Source organism: Ictalurus furcatus, chromosome 5 (assembly GCF_023375685.1).
Source record: "Ictalurus furcatus strain D&B chromosome 5, Billie_1.0, whole genome shotgun sequence".
In the NCBI taxonomy this organism is placed as follows: Eukaryota; Metazoa; Chordata; class Actinopteri; order Siluriformes; family Ictaluridae; genus Ictalurus; species Ictalurus furcatus.
In genome coordinates, this window is record NC_071259.1 from 16,290,282 (window position 1) to 16,308,177 (window position 17,896).

General features: G+C 37.4%; 1 protein-coding gene across 2 annotated transcripts; it reads right to left on the reverse strand.

Annotated features, from left to right (window-relative positions):
• Positions 1–44: 44 nt before the first annotated feature.
• rad9b (RAD9 checkpoint clamp component B) lies at positions 45–17,169 on the reverse strand. Of its 2 annotated transcripts, XM_053624885.1 has the most exons (11): positions 16,965–17,169; positions 16,791–16,861; positions 11,571–11,708; positions 9,498–9,612; positions 9,142–9,241; positions 7,446–7,552; positions 7,238–7,338; positions 4,467–4,531; positions 4,253–4,375; positions 679–934; positions 45–484 (listed from the first exon to the last, which is right to left on the reverse strand). In XM_053624885.1, the coding sequence occupies exons 1-11, from the start codon at positions 16,996–16,998 to the stop codon at positions 356–358; spliced, it is 1,239 nt and encodes a 412-aa protein (XP_053480860.1). In that variant the 5' UTR covers positions 16,999–17,169; the 3' UTR covers positions 45–355. The 2 variants fall into 2 exon arrangements, with proteins under 2 accessions (XP_053480860.1, XP_053480859.1); XM_053624884.1 differs by lacking the exon at positions 11,571–11,708 and having other exon boundaries at positions 351–484; positions 668–934.
• Between the last annotated feature and the right edge of the window lie 727 nt (positions 17,170–17,896).

The window sequence follows — 17,896 nt, forward strand, 5'->3', positions numbered from 1 at the left end:
ATATGGAGTGCTGTCTTAACTATACTGTTACAAACTCATCCAGTGAACTGTCTTTAGATTCTGCAGTCTTTTGACAAAATGTGAAACTTGGTAATAGTTCATCACATCTGTGTGGGGCACAGAGATCACTTTATGTCTATTCACCAGTTAGCCATTTATAACACTTCCTTCCAAGATAATATATAGCTTATGTATACATATAGGCATATAAGTAAAATGAAATTCTAATAAAGGATAAGTACTAAACCATTAGTGCCAGAACTATTACAAGTCGTATATCACTGCACTTAAAACATTTTCAAAAACATATAAATGTAGTCTCCTCTGGCCCATCCTTTGGTGTATGTTATCTGACTCACACTTCCTCTTTGTTACCACTGTCTCTAGCATCATCCTCAGTGTCACTGGCATACACCAAACTGGGTAGTTCTGATTTGATGCTGTCCTGATCATTTGCTACAGCCCCAAAAAGCAGAGAACAGATCTGGTATATGAGAGGAAAACTTATTAGGATAAATTGATTAGGCATGCACATTTCCTTTTATGGCAGTCTTTGTGTTAAATCAGATCTTATGTGATAATTCAAACATTAGAGCAAAGTGATGCAATTAAATGAAATGATGACATTCCTACAATGGGTCATAAAGAATTCTGGCAGATAACCTACATGTTTCTAACCTTGAAAGTGGCTGGTGTTACTGCTGTGGTCAAAGCAGATCCAGAGCTCTTTCCATTCAAATAAGCTTTGGATTTTGAAAAGTCCTCTCCTTCCCCAACTAGTTGCATAAGCTTTCTCACATGGCCAGCTGGTCTGAAGAATGGACTTCCCTGGCTGGAGGCCACCTGTTCCCCAGTTGAATGAACTGGACAGTGGGGAATTATATTAATTGCCTCTGCCTCTACTGGACCCTCGTGTACAGAAATGCCCACTACACTGTAAATAAGAATGAAAGAGGATTTTATTTTTCCATTTTCATTATTTTGTTTTATTATTGTATTGAAAATATTTAAACACATAATTACTCTACATTACACTCAGAAAGAGTTATGTTGGAAAAATATTTTCTGGGACCTTGTACAGTCTGTAAAGTTTTCTAAGCATTGTTTAAAAAGCTTTCACTGTGATGAAGTACTGAAATAGTGTGCTTTGAGCTAAGAAGGTTGTCACTGAGTCAGTTATTGTTCTGTACCCTGTGCTGCCTGTACTGCATATGTTGAGGCCATTGGGTCACTCTGAGAGTGGAACGACAGACACTAGGTGATGATGGGGGTCATTGTTAAGTGGTGTTTCAAAATTCTGTTTTTTCCTATATTTAGCTGTCGCTTGTTAAATGGAAAACAAAAGTGCAACAGAACTTGTGATGCATAATTTACAAATGATTCATCCCCTAGAACATTTTCCACTTCTTTTATTACTAGGATTTTAACATTGTGATCACTACAGGAATTCATAAATGGCATACCTTGGATTTTTTTCCAGATATCTAAGGATACAATGTCATTATTTAATATGTAAGTAAGTAACTTACTTAGGTTAGGTTGATAGTAATTAGTAATTATGTTGATTACTATTTACCATTAGAAGCATGGTACCTTAACATACCATGACGTATTTTAGCCATAACCAGGCATTTCAGGGTTGAAACGTAATGAAATAGTATCTGAACCAGTTCTAAGCTTTAAGCATCTGCCTAGCAACACAGCTGCTTATATGTAAAGCCTTAGCATCTTAATGCGCATAATGTGTTTGCAATGTTTGCAAACTTATCTTCCAGCATTTCATTTACAATAAACGAGCCATTTTGTGTTTTATTCCTTTATGTAATGATCATTTCATGCAATAACCATTTCATGAATTTCTGCTTTTTCTGTAAAAAAAAAAAAAAAAAAAAAAAATGTTTTTCATTGTTTCTGTCTGCTGCTGTTCAAGTTTTCATAAAGATTTGTACTGCAAAAGTCCCTGACATTTCCCTCACTGCCTGAAATGGATGATAAAACCAGAAACAGAAGTTGGCCTTCATTAGCGAGTACAAAATGATATACAGTCAGGTCCATAAGTATTTGAACAGTGACGGTATTAAAAATAATCCTTATATTTATAATGATGTCAGTTTGTTTGATTACTTTTGAGCCCATGAAAATGTAGGGACTCTGTAATAAATGGGAGTTCCTAATTCCTAAATGGTTGATGCAATATTTTTGTTAAACCCCTTCAATTAAAACTGAAAGTGTACTTCTGTCACATCTAGTTTGCTTCATTTCAAATCCATTGTGATGATGTACAGAGGCAAAATTACCAAAACTGAGTCATTGTCCAAACTACTTATGGACCGACCGTGTGTGTGTGTGTGTGTCTGTGTGTTATATATATATATATATACATACTTACACACATACATACACACACACACACACACACAAACACATATATATATACCATGGTCCATCCAAATACTCGAAATTGTGATTTAAAACCGTGTAGATCACAGGTAGTTCTGGTCAGTTTAATCACCAGTCTAAGTTCATGCACTGCCTATAAACAACTGTAACCATAGTAACATACAGGTTCATTATCAGTAGTGATGTGGCACAGACGCAGGTAATTCACACATGCACAATCTCTCTCTCTCCCTCATTCGCTTGCTCTTGATTTAGAGTGGGTGGAATTCTAGATCTAACAAATAATATATAAAATAACTAACGAAAATTAACCGTTATTTTTATCTTTTCAGTCAAATATTGAGCTGCAAACATCAATGACAGATTTAACTTGTCAATGCTGGCAAGTGACCACTCCATGGAGGCAACCATTAAAATCATGTAACGCACTTAGCCATGGATTATCCCTTAGTTAGCACGTGGTGAGCACGTTAGCCTCATACCGCCAGGGTCGGGGGTTTGATTCCCGCTGCTGCCCTGTGTGTGCGGAGGTTGCATGTTCTCCCCATGCTTTGGGGTTTCCTCCGGGTACTCCTGTTTCCTCCCCCAGTCCAAAGACATGCATGGTAGACTGATCGGCATGTCTAAAGTGTCCATAGTGTATGAATGGCTGTATGAATGTGCCCTGCAATGGACTGGCAACCCGTCTAGGGTGTACCCCACCTGGTGCCTCATGCAAGAAGGCATCTTTGAAAGCATCTTTTCTCTCCAGCATTTCTTTGCATGTGCCTAAAATTTTGCAGTGTATTGTGTGTGTGTGTGTGTGTGTGTATGTATGTATGTGTGTATATATATATATATATATATATATATACATACACATACACACACACACACACACACACACACACACACACAACCAGTCAAAAGTTTGGAGATACTTGACTGAAATATGTCTTATGATCTTAAAAACCTTTTGATCTGAAGGTATATCAATAAATGTTTAAAATCGGGTGTTGTAGACAAAAAATATAACTGTGCCATCATATTCATTTCTTTCTTTAGAAAACTAATATTTTATTTACAAATATTTTTATATATATATATCTTGGAGTGAAATATTCCAAAAAGCAGCCAATAAGTGTCCTGCATCAGTGGGAATTCGTTTAATACTGTTTAAAAAGCATCTCGGGGGATTCCTCAAGAAATCGGTTGAGAAAATGCCAAGAATACATTTCTGGAAATTCTACGCAAAAAGGGTGTCTACTTTGAAGATGCTAAAATGCTAAATTATTTTGATTTATTTTGGATTTTTTCCGAAACATCCGATGATCAGGGCCGATTGTATCCTGTCAATAGAAAGAGGGCGGGAAAACACATCGATTTTGTAAAGATGATGTCTCTTGTGTGGAATGATGACAAAACTGCAGTTTGTAAGCTTTGTAAGCTCTGTAAGCTCTACACTGCTAAAATTTTACACTGGAAGTAGCAGCAGTGAAACGGCCGATATCACTCTGAATAATCAGTTTTCGTATCGGCTGATAAATATAGTATCGGTGCACCTCTACTGGAAATATATTTACTGAAAAAAATGTTGACGCGGTAAATACTTATTTCACCCGCCCAAATGATTAACTGGAGACCACATATTAAGTATGACATTCCCACAAGATATTCAGTCATGGATTCAGATTACACAGCTGGTGGCCACAACATAATACTTAGTTTGTAGCCTCAATATCTTATTTCATATAGCCATACCTTATTAAATATAACCATCAGGTCACCTCAGCAACCCTGTACTTTTCAGAAGACAAGAGTCCATTTATCATCTCTAGATGTATCTGACATTCAAAGTGGATGACTGTGTCACCTGTGTGCTGGAGCTTCCTGGGCAACAGACACCTGGGAAGGATTCTCACTGGTTGGATCCACTAGTGTAGCCAATACTACTACAGCCTCCAGCAACATATCCTCCAAACTGAACGACACAGGACTTAAAAAAAAAAAAAAAAAAAAAAGAGTATTCAGCACATCACTGTCTACCAGTTTGTTTGTTTTTTGTACTGAAACAAATGCAACCTTACTTTCCAGATGAACCAAAGTGAACAGACACTTGTAGGCCATGAGACTCAGCAAATGTCAGCAAGCCCTAAAAACAAGTGCATGCCATTTTAAATATATTCTTGTTTATAGCAGCCTCCTTTGTAATAAAAGTCTAGGACATCATGAAAGTACGTTACCATTCATCACATCCGCAATCTACAATATACAGTTGCAATTAAAATTATTCAACCCCCATTGCAAATCAGGTTTATTGTCAAAATGTGCAGACTTTCAGCTGTTTGCAATGAACAAATCAAACAAAAGCAATTGAAATAGTTCAACACAACAAATGCTTCAAATGGTTTCCCCGAACTGAACTGAAAATGCAACTTCTAATGACTTCTCCAGTCTCAAAATTATTCAACCCCTTCATGGCAAGCATCTTTAGTACTTAGTAGAGAACCCTTTTACTGTTATGACCTGCTGCAAACGACATGCATAGCAGGACACCAGCTTCTGGCAACGTACCTGAGGAATCTTAGCCCATTCCTCATGAACAATGGCCTCCAGTTCAGTAATATTCTTGGGTTTGCGTGCTGTAACCGCCTTCTTCAAATCCCACCAGAGATTTTCTATGGGGTTCAAGTCAGGTGACTGTGATGACCTTGTAGAATCTTCCAGGACTTCTTCTGCAATCAAGCCTTGGTGGAATTTGAGGTATGCTTGGGATCATTGTCCTGTTGGAAAGTCCAATGACGCCCAAGCTTCAACTTCCTCACAGACAGCATGACATTTTCTCCTAGGATTTCCTGATACTTCAATGAATCCATCTTGCCTGCCACACACTGCAGGTTTCCAGTGCCAGAGGATGCAAAGCAGCCCCAGATCATCACTGAGCCTCCACCATACATGACGGTGGACAGAGTGATCTTTATTCATTCTTCTTCCTCTAGACATACCGCTGATCCATCATGCCAAAAAGTTCCGTTTTGTTTTAGCGCTCCACAGAACAGAATCCCAAAACATCTGTGACTTATTTATATGATTTTTCGCTGAATTCTCTTGTGCTTTTGGGTCAGTAGTGGTGTACGTCTTGGAGTTCTGGCATTGAAATATTCTGTGTTTAGTACGTGCCTTACTGTGCTCACTGAAACCTCAGTGCCTGTTCCCAAGTCTTGCTGTAGGTCTTTTGCAGTCACTCGAGGGTTTTTCACAACCTGCCTTCTCAGAAATCAGGTTGCAGCCATTGATCGCTTCCTTTTTCTGCCCCGTCCAGGTATTTCAATAATTTTCTGCCCCTGGCCAGTTCAGATATTTCATGTGTTCCAGCTCAAGCACACCTAGTGTGCAACTAATGAAGCCCTTGATTAGTTGCATCAGGTATGCTTGAGACAACACCTGTTTTTTATATTTGTGCTGTTGTGAGGGATTTTATTCAGGGGTTGAATAATTTTGAGACTGGAGAAGTCATTATAAGTTGCATTTTCAGTTGAATTTGGGGAAACCACTTGAAGCATTCATTGTGTTGAACTATTTCAATTGCTTTTGTTTGATTTGTTCATTGCAAACAACTGAAAGTCTGTAAATTTGACAATAAATCTGGTTTACAATGAGGGTTGAATAATTTTGATTGCAATTGTATAACCATTTAGAACATACTGACATGATACAGGTTTGTATGACCCCTCTCTTCTCACTTAGGTCTATGCAAGTGTATTTCTTACTTGGAATCAGTCATGGACACTGTATGCTATCCAACTCTGTAACTCACTAGGTTTAGTGGCCCAGCAATGCAGCTGAGTCCAGACTTCTGTCTTTCTGTATCAGCTGCTGACATACACACAGCAGTCTATAGAGATACCATCCAGGACAGCCAGTCCAGACACATGTAATAAGTGCTACCACTAGAGGGGGATCCCACAGCTTACTCCAAGCTACTAAAATACGAGTCAGGGGTTATATGAGTAAGCTCAGGACAAGAGTATTAGACTAAGAAATGTAGGTCTAAAACATTTCTGTTTCCATATAAAACTAAATGAAAACCATAATCACAATTAAGACTTGTACTAGCATCTCCAAGTAAAAACATGTAGCACAAACATGTAGTCCTAAATCATTTTAGTATGTGTATCCTATGAGGGGGAAAAGAACATGATTGTGAGTTATAATCTGTAGGTCTTCCATGTACCTATAATTACCTAAATAACTGAATGCTAAAGTCCAAGCAACTGGGCACTAGACAGAAATAAGTCACAGTAAAAATGAATATGAACAAGCTATTCCAGGGCCTCAGACCTTTCTTACAACACATGCACAATATGACCAAATTCAAACATCAGTACTAACACACCACACTATGACTTTCAACTGAGAGACAGTATTACACGCACCATGAAAGAATACATTACAGTAACAGAAGCCATTCTCAATGGTGTACTCTCTCTTAAATACCACAGTAGAAAGAACTTGTCACATGATGCATATTTGATTCAGCTTCAGTCACAAAAACATTTTTGTGTTGAGTTCACTAGCAAGCTAAGCTCACTTCAGAGCTGTGACTTGCTTGCAGTTTGCTTTTTGCAACCTTGGGCCAAATGCAGTGGGTATTTTGAACAGCTTATAAAAATCAATGTTGCTGCAATTGTTATAGCAATTGTTGCTATTTACAGCATCAAACATACCTATTTGCAGCATTAAACATCAACATACTTATAACATCAGAATACATAAAGAAGCAATTTCCACAATATAAGTTATATTATAATTATGTTGTTTTTTTAAGTGACTGTCTAAAACATTTATTGGTTCCTACCCTCAGTTCTTTGAGACAGAAGGTTATATCTGAGTCCACTCTGAGATGGAAGTAGTCAAACTCCTCAGGATGTAGAAACATCTCTGTATACATGATGCGATCTGTAAGCAAACCATTAAAAAAAGGAGATATGAAAAGTCTTTTGTTGCATTCTATTTTTACTGCAGCAGATCATATAATCTGAAAACCACTGAAATAAACTCCTGACCATTGTCCTCTTCAAAGTAATTCTTCAGTATCACTCTAATGGGTGATATGGATAGTGTGATTTCCTCTTGTGAGACAGGGAAGTGCATCACAATGTCACTGAGAAGTCTGAGAAAATACCAAAATCCTTCATGCTCAAATGAAACATTAATTGAGATGACACATCTAAAGATTCCTCGATATTCAAAAACTGGCTTAATCTCACACTGAAAATATGAGATCTAACTTGTAATTTAAGTATATACAGTATATATTAAGAAGACATATTAAGAATTTAACAAAACAATGTGTCACAATTATTTGCACCCCCAGAAATACTTATGAACAAAATGTAACTAAAAGATGTGTGTGGTTTGCATCCATTTACACTCACTTTAGACTTTATTAGGAACAACTGAATACCAGTCATGCAATTATCTAATCAGCCAATCATGTGACAGTAGTGCAATGCAGAAAATCTTGCACATACTGTGCACCTTGGTGTGTTCCACTTCTGTCAGTCAAGAACAGTAAGCTGAGGCTGCAGTGGGCACAGGCTCTCAAGCACAGGACAGTTCAAGACTGGAAAAATGTAGCCTGGTCTGATGAATCTTGATTTCTGCCGAGGCACACAGAGGATAGGGTCAGAATTTAGCACGAACAGCATGAATCCATGGTCCCAACAATCCAGGCTGGTGGAGGTGGTGTAATGGTGCGGGGAATGTTTTCTTGGGACACTTTGGACCTGTTAATACCAATGAATCACTGATTGTATGCCATAGCCTGAATCCAACAGAACACATTTTGGATGTGGTAGAACAGGAGACTTGCAGCATATAAGTGCACCTGAAAAATCTGCAGGACCAGAATCGCAAAGGAATTTTTCCAACATCTTGTGGGACTCCGTGCCACAAAGAACTGAGGTTGTATTGAAAGCAAAGAGAGACCTACCCAGTACTAGTATAGTGTTCCTAATAAAGTGTCTGGAGAGTGTATATTATACTTTTATTATTCCTAATGAATCTATAATAATTCCTATTATTGATGAATGGCTATCCTTTTAGTCATTCATCAACATGGGGAAGATTCGAGACTACACAAAGGAAATGAGACAAATGGCTATAGAAAAATAGCTACATGCCTGAAAATGCCCATATTCACTGTTAGGGTAATAAACAACAGTTTAACACAACTGAGAATGGTGTAATTGACCTGCTTGGAACAGTTCCCACCCCCACCAGTGATGGTTAGAGAGACATGGTTGAAGATTTACATAAGATAGGAGAATAGTGAGGTCAACAAGTCTCCTTGTGCACAATTGCGCATCAGCTCCATACCATAACAATTTGGAAGGCATTCCAGAAAAAAAGTCTCTTTCATCTAGCCACAAACCTAAGCGCCTGACGTTGGCTAGATGTTAGAATTGCTTTGATACTCATAAACAAAATACACAATTTTGTATTATACACAATACACAAAGTATTAAATGCAGAGGTGCCAGCAATTGCAACACACAAGGGTATGTTAAAAACACACATTTTTGATAAGAGGTTTTAAATCTCTTAGAATACATTTACAAGCATTCTGGACCTGACAGTATCTTTATTAATACTTCATAAATATCTGTGACATTATATGATAATTAACAAAGATTCGTTGAATGACAAGTAAGAATGATTTGTAGGTTATTATCTTATACATAGCAGGTATAGACCTACTTTGGATGTGCCTTTAAAATGTTGGGACACAGGTGAACTGGAAAAACTGCTTGCAGAGCTTCACATTCTTGGTACCCCAAGTTATGTGTCTTGGTTATTCCTACAATTTTTAAACATAAAATAATGTATTCGTATATGATAAAGCATGAAAAAGTCCAACCTTCATGTAATCATAGCTGTTATATGTGAACATAATGTATCAGACTGATAACCATTATGATCATGGTGAGAGAGAGAGAGAGAGAGAGAAAGAGAGAGATGACTGTCGGTGCTTATATGCTAGTGTACAGCGCCCCCTAGTGCTACAGATACAGCTCTAAATTTCAGCAGAAGGCATTGCTGTAAAACCAACTTACCATTTCTGCACTTAAACTTGAATACCACCCTGCTGTCGAAGATGTTGATAGTTATCTCACATCTGTACACACTGCGCTCTAATGTGGCGACGCTGCGGAAGAGGGGCAGCACCGACTACAGAACACACATACCATTTATCAACAAGTTACAATTGCCAGTACAAATAGGATCCATACTCTGAATGCTCTTATTGGTACTGAACGTAAAAGGAGCCTATTATCATTTTACTGTCTTGGATTAAACATTAAAATACAGCCTACTAACAGCTGACCAATGAGTAGAAATCTGTAGAAAAGTTGTAGCAGTTTTATTCAGGGGCAGCCAAGCAGATTATGGAATATTAGTTTCTTGTTCATAGTTGCCTGGCAGACAATCAGCTTCAGCAGGATGTTAATATAATGGTCTTTTTTTAACTTCACATATTCAACAACCTGAGAAAGAAAGGAAAAAACTGTACTCTCTAGTGAATGTTGCAAAAGAAATCTATTCAAGAAGGTTACATGCCAGAGGGAAAATCAATGTCTACAGTGGAATAACATGAATTATGGTGCATTCAAGTCCTCCTGCGAAGTTTGTATTTACGAGTTGGGAAGACGTAACTGTGAGAGCAAGATGGCGGTGTCCCTTTTCTTAATTAACTACATATTATATGCCTATATTTCATATAATCACACTGGGATGTTTCGCTGTATGTATCAATCCGCTCATCTGTGTTCACCACGTCAAATTTCACTTCCAAACCATTACTACAGTAGTGTACATTGTGATATAATCAAAAGCTGTAATTTTATCGCATGAAAATCTCACACCTTGTGAATGGGACCGGTGTTACATGTACATTGGCATTTTTGCCATCTTAAATGTAATAACTGCCCGCTGTAGAGATGGACTTTATCTCTGGATTACGAAAGAGGGGTGTCCCTTTCTCACTAATGTGGAAGTCGTCAGTCCTGCAGGGATGAGGTATTTTTGTAGGCCACTCTGGAAGTTAGCATCACCCTGGTAACCTCGACAAACAGCCAATAGGATTTTTCCATTGGCTTTTGGATTATTGCAGAAAATAAGCTCTGTGTCCAACAAAAGTTTATGATTCTTACATTTTTTTTCATTAAGACAATCTTCACAAATGAACAGAACTTTTATGAATTTTGAAGCCTAAATACAATCGTCAGAAGTAAAAGCTAATGTTAGGCTATAAACGAACTATACCACGATCGCATGACTTCAACGTCACCACCGCTACACTTCCGACAACTCTTTCAAACTTTATTTTTTAAAAACATTATAATTGGAAAATGCTATAAATTGATAAATCTATAAGTTGGAAAGTTTGAGTTGGAATAGTTTGCAAGAGCGCGAGTATAAAAACAACGAGGCTGTAGTAGGCGAGTTTTCCTGTTGTGGTAGTACCATTAAGCCACTTGTTAGCAACCGTCTTTTTCAAGACACGTAAAAGCATAACAAAATCACAAGTGGGGTATTACTGATGTATTTTATGTCAGAGTATAAAACATGAACATATCTTGAGATTGTGTTCACCACAGACCTCATTTCAGGCATTTAACCAAAAAACCCATTGACTTCGGGACGATGGATGTTGAAGAAAAACCTTCATTGCACTGCCCTCACATGATCGCTTTAATGAAAAACAATCAGCAGGGAATAGCTTTTTTAATAAATAAATGCTTACTTTGTGCCATAAGTGAAGGTAATCTACCTTTAAAAGCAATCCACACCACTGCATTACATTTCACTGTTCAATTCTGTTTAAGACAGAAAAGCAATCACAGCAATGAAAGGAAAATGCAATGCAAGGGGGAATTATTAGTCTAAATAATATAGATTATTTTCCATAATCTGTACCAATGCACATAATTGTTTACACAGTTAATTGGACTTCTGGGCAAAGATACCATGGGACTTGGCAAGCACACTGAATCTTTCATTTCCCCAGTGTGCTAGCTAATGAATTTATGATCTGTCCACCCTTGTTATGTATCTTTTACAAACGTAAAATCTGTCTTCTATAGAAATACTGAAGAAATTGTGCACAGTTTGATTTTTTTTTATACCTTTATGGATACTTTGCATTTTGCAGACTTATTATCCTGTAGTTCGTCTGAAGTTGAGGTATAATGCTGGAAGAACATGGGAGAGAAGAGGAAACAAGCATATGCTGAATGGGCCTTGTTCACTGTCCTAACAGCCAGCTTTGAAATGTGAAACAGGAGAAACAGGATTATATTAGCTAGGTTTGCATGAACATTTTATATTTGATCTTTTTCAAACTATGACCATTCTACATAAAAAGATGACATCCAGCATAAGTCTTGGTGTATTGGCATTGTGGTCCTACTCTGATCAGACTCAGATTAAAGTATAAGGTTTAGAACCACAGTGGTGCTTGAAAGTATGTGAACCCTTTAGAATTTCCTATATTTCTGCATAAATATGATCTAAAATATCATCAGATTTTCACAAAAGTCCTATAATTTCTCCCTAATTTCTCCATCTGGGATTTGTTGATGGTCACCAGGCTGGAAAAGGTTACAAAACCATCTCTATGGATGCCAACAGTGGGTAGTGATAGTGGGTCTCCACTTCTTGGAGTTAGGCTAACTACATAAACAGCTAGGCTCAGAACAGCTAATGGCAACTGTCTAGGCCTTTCACTGATACAGTCAACTCTAAATTTATTGACACCCTCCATGAGAGTCAGCAAAAAGAATATTTAAAATAAATGCAACAAACTGAAACTTGAAAAAGATTGCTGTTTTAATTTCCTGTCACAATGACATAAGGCCAAAGGATGTCACATTTCTCATTTTAAACTTCTGAAGGGTGGTCAGCAAACCTCTACTGCAAGCCCACAATGAAAGAAGGCAGTAGTCTTCTTCCCAAAATCTCTTGCAATTATAAGTGAGGATCAATCAAAGCAGATGGACAGGAAATGCAGTGGTTTAAAACAAGAGAAGCAGAATTTCAAATAAAGTTAGGGTCCTAATGTATCTTTGCCTATTAATTTAACTTACCATTAAGCACCAACTCCATAAAATAACTGATTAAATGATTGAATGACACCTAATTAATATAATTACTTTGTCTATAGCCTACCTACACAAAATTTTATACGAACTACTGCATGGAGACAGCTGATTTCTCATGTTATTTTAATTTGTTATTTATTTATTTAAATTATGTTATTATTTGGGATGATTTGTCTGGTATTTTTTCCATGAATGGAGTGACAAAATTATGAACTTCATTTGTCTTGCAGTGTAAAAACTAGTTTTCATTGGTCATCCCAACCAATACTAAACCAAATTTCTCATTCATAGCTTCATGCACCAGTGTTTGAGAAACACTGTTTATAACTGTAGGCCAGTGAATTGCGAGCCATCATGAAAGCTTCAGGCTGAACACTGACTGAACAGTCAACATTCAAAAATGTGATAAAGTGTGCCCCAAATGCTTACTTTTACACCCTCAAGCCCTTGGTCACTCAGGCACCATAGGGCCACGCCTTGACACTCGAGGACTTGGAGGAGAACCACAGGCTTAGGGTGCTATATGGGACAGGGTCCATTCTGTACAGTCAGGGCTATAAAAACTAAATAATTTATCAGGAAGTGGACACAGAGCATTCTTTACAGTGGATGAATCAAGTAGATGAATCTTGGGTGTTGTCAAATTTTAAAATCAACCATGAATGAAATCGGCTCCATAACAAGGTTGCTACAGGTCCACAAACCACAGGTGGTTTTTAAAGATATATGCAAAAAAAAAAAAAAAGACACTTTACTATCATTTGGCAAAAAGGTTTATGTATCAGGCAGTCGCAAGAGGCCCCCTTGTGGTGTGGAAAGAATAGAAACTGCAATTTAGTACCTAACCAAATTAGATAACTAGCATCAGATAACAAAGGATCAGCAATCAAGAAGCATTCATATATGTCTCGGTAAGAAAAGAGAAAAAAAGCAGAAGAGGAGAAATGGATGATAAGTGGTGTTGGTGGGGGACACTGACTACGTTTACATGGACAGCAGTAATCTAATTATTGACCTTATTCTGAATAAGACAATACTGTGATTAAGGTGTTTACATGAGTTGCTTTTAGAATACTCCTTTCATGTTCCCGTTTTACATGTTATAGAACATAGTTCAATTAACAGCACACGTCATTACGTCACCGCGCTACGCTGTCCGAAGTTCCCTCCAGAACATACAGCTCAACATAACTCCCACACGACGTTAATAATGTGATTAAGTTGTTTACATGTCTGTAATACACATCGATAATGCGACTAAAACAGGAATACTCCACATGTCTTAATTCGATTTGAGTTTACTTCGAGTATGACCTTAATCAGATTAAGGTAATTAAAAATTGCTGTTTACATGGTAGTTTCTTAATCAGAGTATTGTCTTAATCGGGTTAATATTGGATTATTGTTGTCCATGTAAACGCACTGACCGAGTTTCCATTTAGGGCCCGTAAATGTTCAGAAATGGCCACGTGGAGACAGTGGAGCACCATACCAGATACAGCACCTGTAATTTCCTAACACAAGTCATGCATTGTGATCACATGATACCAAAACTGAATTTTTGGTATCATGCACACCATAAGTATGCTTTTTAGTTGCTTGTCCAAGGACCCTTATGAAGGTTAATTGAGTCATGAATTCTGTCAAGTTCCAGGATATTTTAACACAAAACCTGGTTTCCGATGCCAGAGGGTTAAAATGTTACCAGCTGAAGGATGAAGAGAGTAGTCCACATGCAGAAACCTAAGAAATATACACCAATATAAAGAAGCTTGGTCCCAAATTATGTCTACAAATGTTCACCAACCTTGTTGGACATTACAGGCAAGGTTATTATCGTTAATGAAAACTATCACGAAAACTAAAACTATAAGTGAAAAAAAAATTTTCATTAACTAAAAAAAAAAAAAAAAAAAAAAAATGTGTTTCCAAATGAACGAAAACTAGACTGCAAATATAACATCCACCTGTAACACGAACGAAAACGAAATCGAATTTCAGAGAATAAAATTTACGTTTTCGTATTTTAAATGTTTGCTGGTCTGACTTAAGATCAGAGGTTGAACGAAGTGGATCCATCAATGTTGCCGAATCATAAACGACCAAAATTCAGTGAAACTCAACACTGAGTGATTTTACCTTGTTGGATATTAGATAATCTTATCTTCTGATCGTTTATTCCACCTTTTGTCAAATACACATTTTACCGTGATATTAAAAACGAAATACAAACTAAAAGTAATGATTTTAGTAATGAAGATAAAAATGAAATCAAAACTATTTATGCACGATTAAAGCTAACTGAAACAAAGCTGGAATTGAAGACCAAAATACAAAACAAAATAAAAACACAAACTAGCAATATTTTTAAAATTATAATAACCCTGAGTACAGGTATTCTTTCCAAGGGAGATTTCACCAAACTTTCAATTTTAAGGTGCCAATAACCGGTGTTTTGTTTTGCAAAACAATGTGAGAAAAGTTACTGAGTTAAAATAAAACTACACAGTGTCCATCCATCTTCTATATCGCTTATCCTTCAGGGTCACAGGGAAGCTGGAGTCTATCCCAGGGAGCATAGGGCACAAGTAGGGCTGCGCAATTAATCGAATATCGATCGTGATTATGATTTTGACTGCCCACGATTAAATGAACATGATCGACTGCGATATTGATGTTTAAAGTTCGTCTGCCGCTCATAGAAAACTCTGCTGTTTTCTCCACTCAAATCAAGCGCTTCCTACACTTACAGCCAATCACATAGAGCGGCGCAGGGATGACGTCATTTTGTAGTGCCAAAAGCCAGAAACGTATTAGCATTTTAGCGCTCGAGCTGCCAGTTTCCCTGCAAGCTCCAGCGCTTGCGCGAGGGGAAATCATGACTCTAGCATGATGCTAAATGGCACTACAGAGGTTGTCGGGGACATTAAACCTCATCACGCCGAACAGGAAAAAATTTTGCAGATAAACTCAGGGCTCTACAGTGCAACCATTTCACTCGCATTTGCAACTGAAAAGTACTTTGTGCGACTGTGAATAAATATTTATTCGCACCGGTGCGAGTGACCTGTTCGGAGTTGTATAATACAATCGGAATAAAAACTACAGGAAGTCCAAAATACATCTACACCAAGCAACAGTTACTTACACACTGCTTTTCATCTCCTCAGTCAACCAAACAAGTGTGTAAATACTGCAGAGAAGCCATTATGATGACGAGTAACACTGTACATCATCTGCTTCTCTCAACTTCCCGATCTCACAACCGCCATCTTTTATTGATCCCGCACTATGTTCCTAAATTCTGTCATAATTGACAAGCTCAAGTTTTCTCATGCCTACTTGTGTGTTATATTGTGGCATATTAACGTTACCATCTCTAAAAAAAAAAAAAGAAAAAGAAAAAAAAACACTAAACTTCAACTGTGCACCTAAATTTTTGTAATTTCCTATTGTCTTGCATCTCTCCTCCTGTAAACACTGTTATTGCCTTTTCTGCATATGCCTGAATTGTTTTCATTTAGTTACATATTGTTATATTTGATGCATATTTTCATTTGGTTGATGGCATTTTTACTTATCCTATATTTTGGGTACAATTTTATTTATATTTTGCTTCAATGAGATGATGCACTTTAAGGATCAGTCTAATTTGATGCAAAGATTTGTACATTAGCAGGAATGTAGCACAACATGGAGCTGAAAGCAGCGGTCTGTTTATTTAAATGTGAAAGTACAATAAAAATATGTTGTCCCTAAAATCAATGAATAATCGTGATAAATAATCAAGATCTCAATATTGATCAAAATAATTGGGATTATCATTTTGGCCATAATTGTGCAGCCCTAGGCACAAGGCAGGGTACACTCCATCATAGGGCACAATCACATACACATACACACACTACAGACATGCCAATCAGCGTACCATGCATGTCTTTGGACTAGGGGAGGAAAGCGGAGTAGCCGCAGGAAACCACCGCAGCACTGGGAGAACATGTAAATTCCACACACACAGGGCTGTGGTGGGAATAGAACCCCAAAAGGTGTGAGGTGAACGTACTAACCACTAAGCCACCGTGCACCCTCACACAGTGTCCCTCTAATATTAATCTCAAACTATCATTCATCGGATAATATATAAATGATAATCATTTTCTACTTTATATATTTGTTTTTGCTCATTTTCGTGAAAGGTGCCAATAACTGCATGAGCCGAGATGTGGTAGACGTTGGGCATGTTACCCCTTTCTCCAGTGGGTCCAACCAAATTTCCTCACCAATCCGTGACAGAGCATGAACTGCTTTTCCAAAAACTGAAAAATAAACAGTAGTTTAGAACATACAAGCTCCTTCCTATGCTCTTGTATGAGCGAGAGAGAGAGAGAGAGAGAGAGAGAGAGAGAGAATATATCTTACCTTTCACACCATTTCCTTCAATTACACACTTCATTTTTGTATTAAAGTTTATAGTCACCAACAGTGTGTGATCCACAGGTAGCAATCCAGCTAGGTATGAATAAAATTACCATTAGGTAATTTCTATTAGCATTAGCTAATTAAATTAAATTACCATTAGCTAATTAGCTTGGTAGCTAGCCTGTTAACCAAAACACGACGTCGCTCGAGAGCGCCGCACGTGAGGAGTGTAATGTGTCGTTTATGAACGATTCACTCATTTTAACGATTCTTTAATATTACTGGGGAACAAAGAGTTGTCTCAGAGAGTGATTCGCACGTTTTAAACAATTCTTTAATATGATTAGGGAACAACGAGTTGTATCAGAGAGTGATTCGCACGTTTTAAACAATTATTTAATATGACTCGGGAACAACGAGTTGTCTCAGAGAGTGATTCGCTCATTTTAAACGATTCTTTAATATGACTCGGGAACAACGAGTTGTCTCAGAGAAAGATTCGTTCATTTTGTGTTGACCGCGCATGCGTTGCAACATCCCCATCCGTTCTGTACCAGAAACAGAGATGATTAGTTCACCTCTCGAGTCTTTAAAAAAAAATTAATTAATTAATACATGAAGATGAAAAACAGTTACATAGGCATTGAAAAGAAATTACTTACAATTACACGAAAAACAACAACAACAATATGTAAATAGAACATAACACATCTTACAACAGATTGACGTCAAGGACACAGAAACTACAGTTGTAAACATACATTAACATATAGATTTTACAGCAAAGGGAAAGCATCTAAATACATGGACTTTCTTTAAAAAATTCTTCAAGATATTTAAGGAATCTTAGGTTAAAAGCACCTCTCGAGTATTAGGGTTCAAGTCGTTTGTTCATCCCATCACAGCCCCACTGCATTCAGCCTATGGGGCGG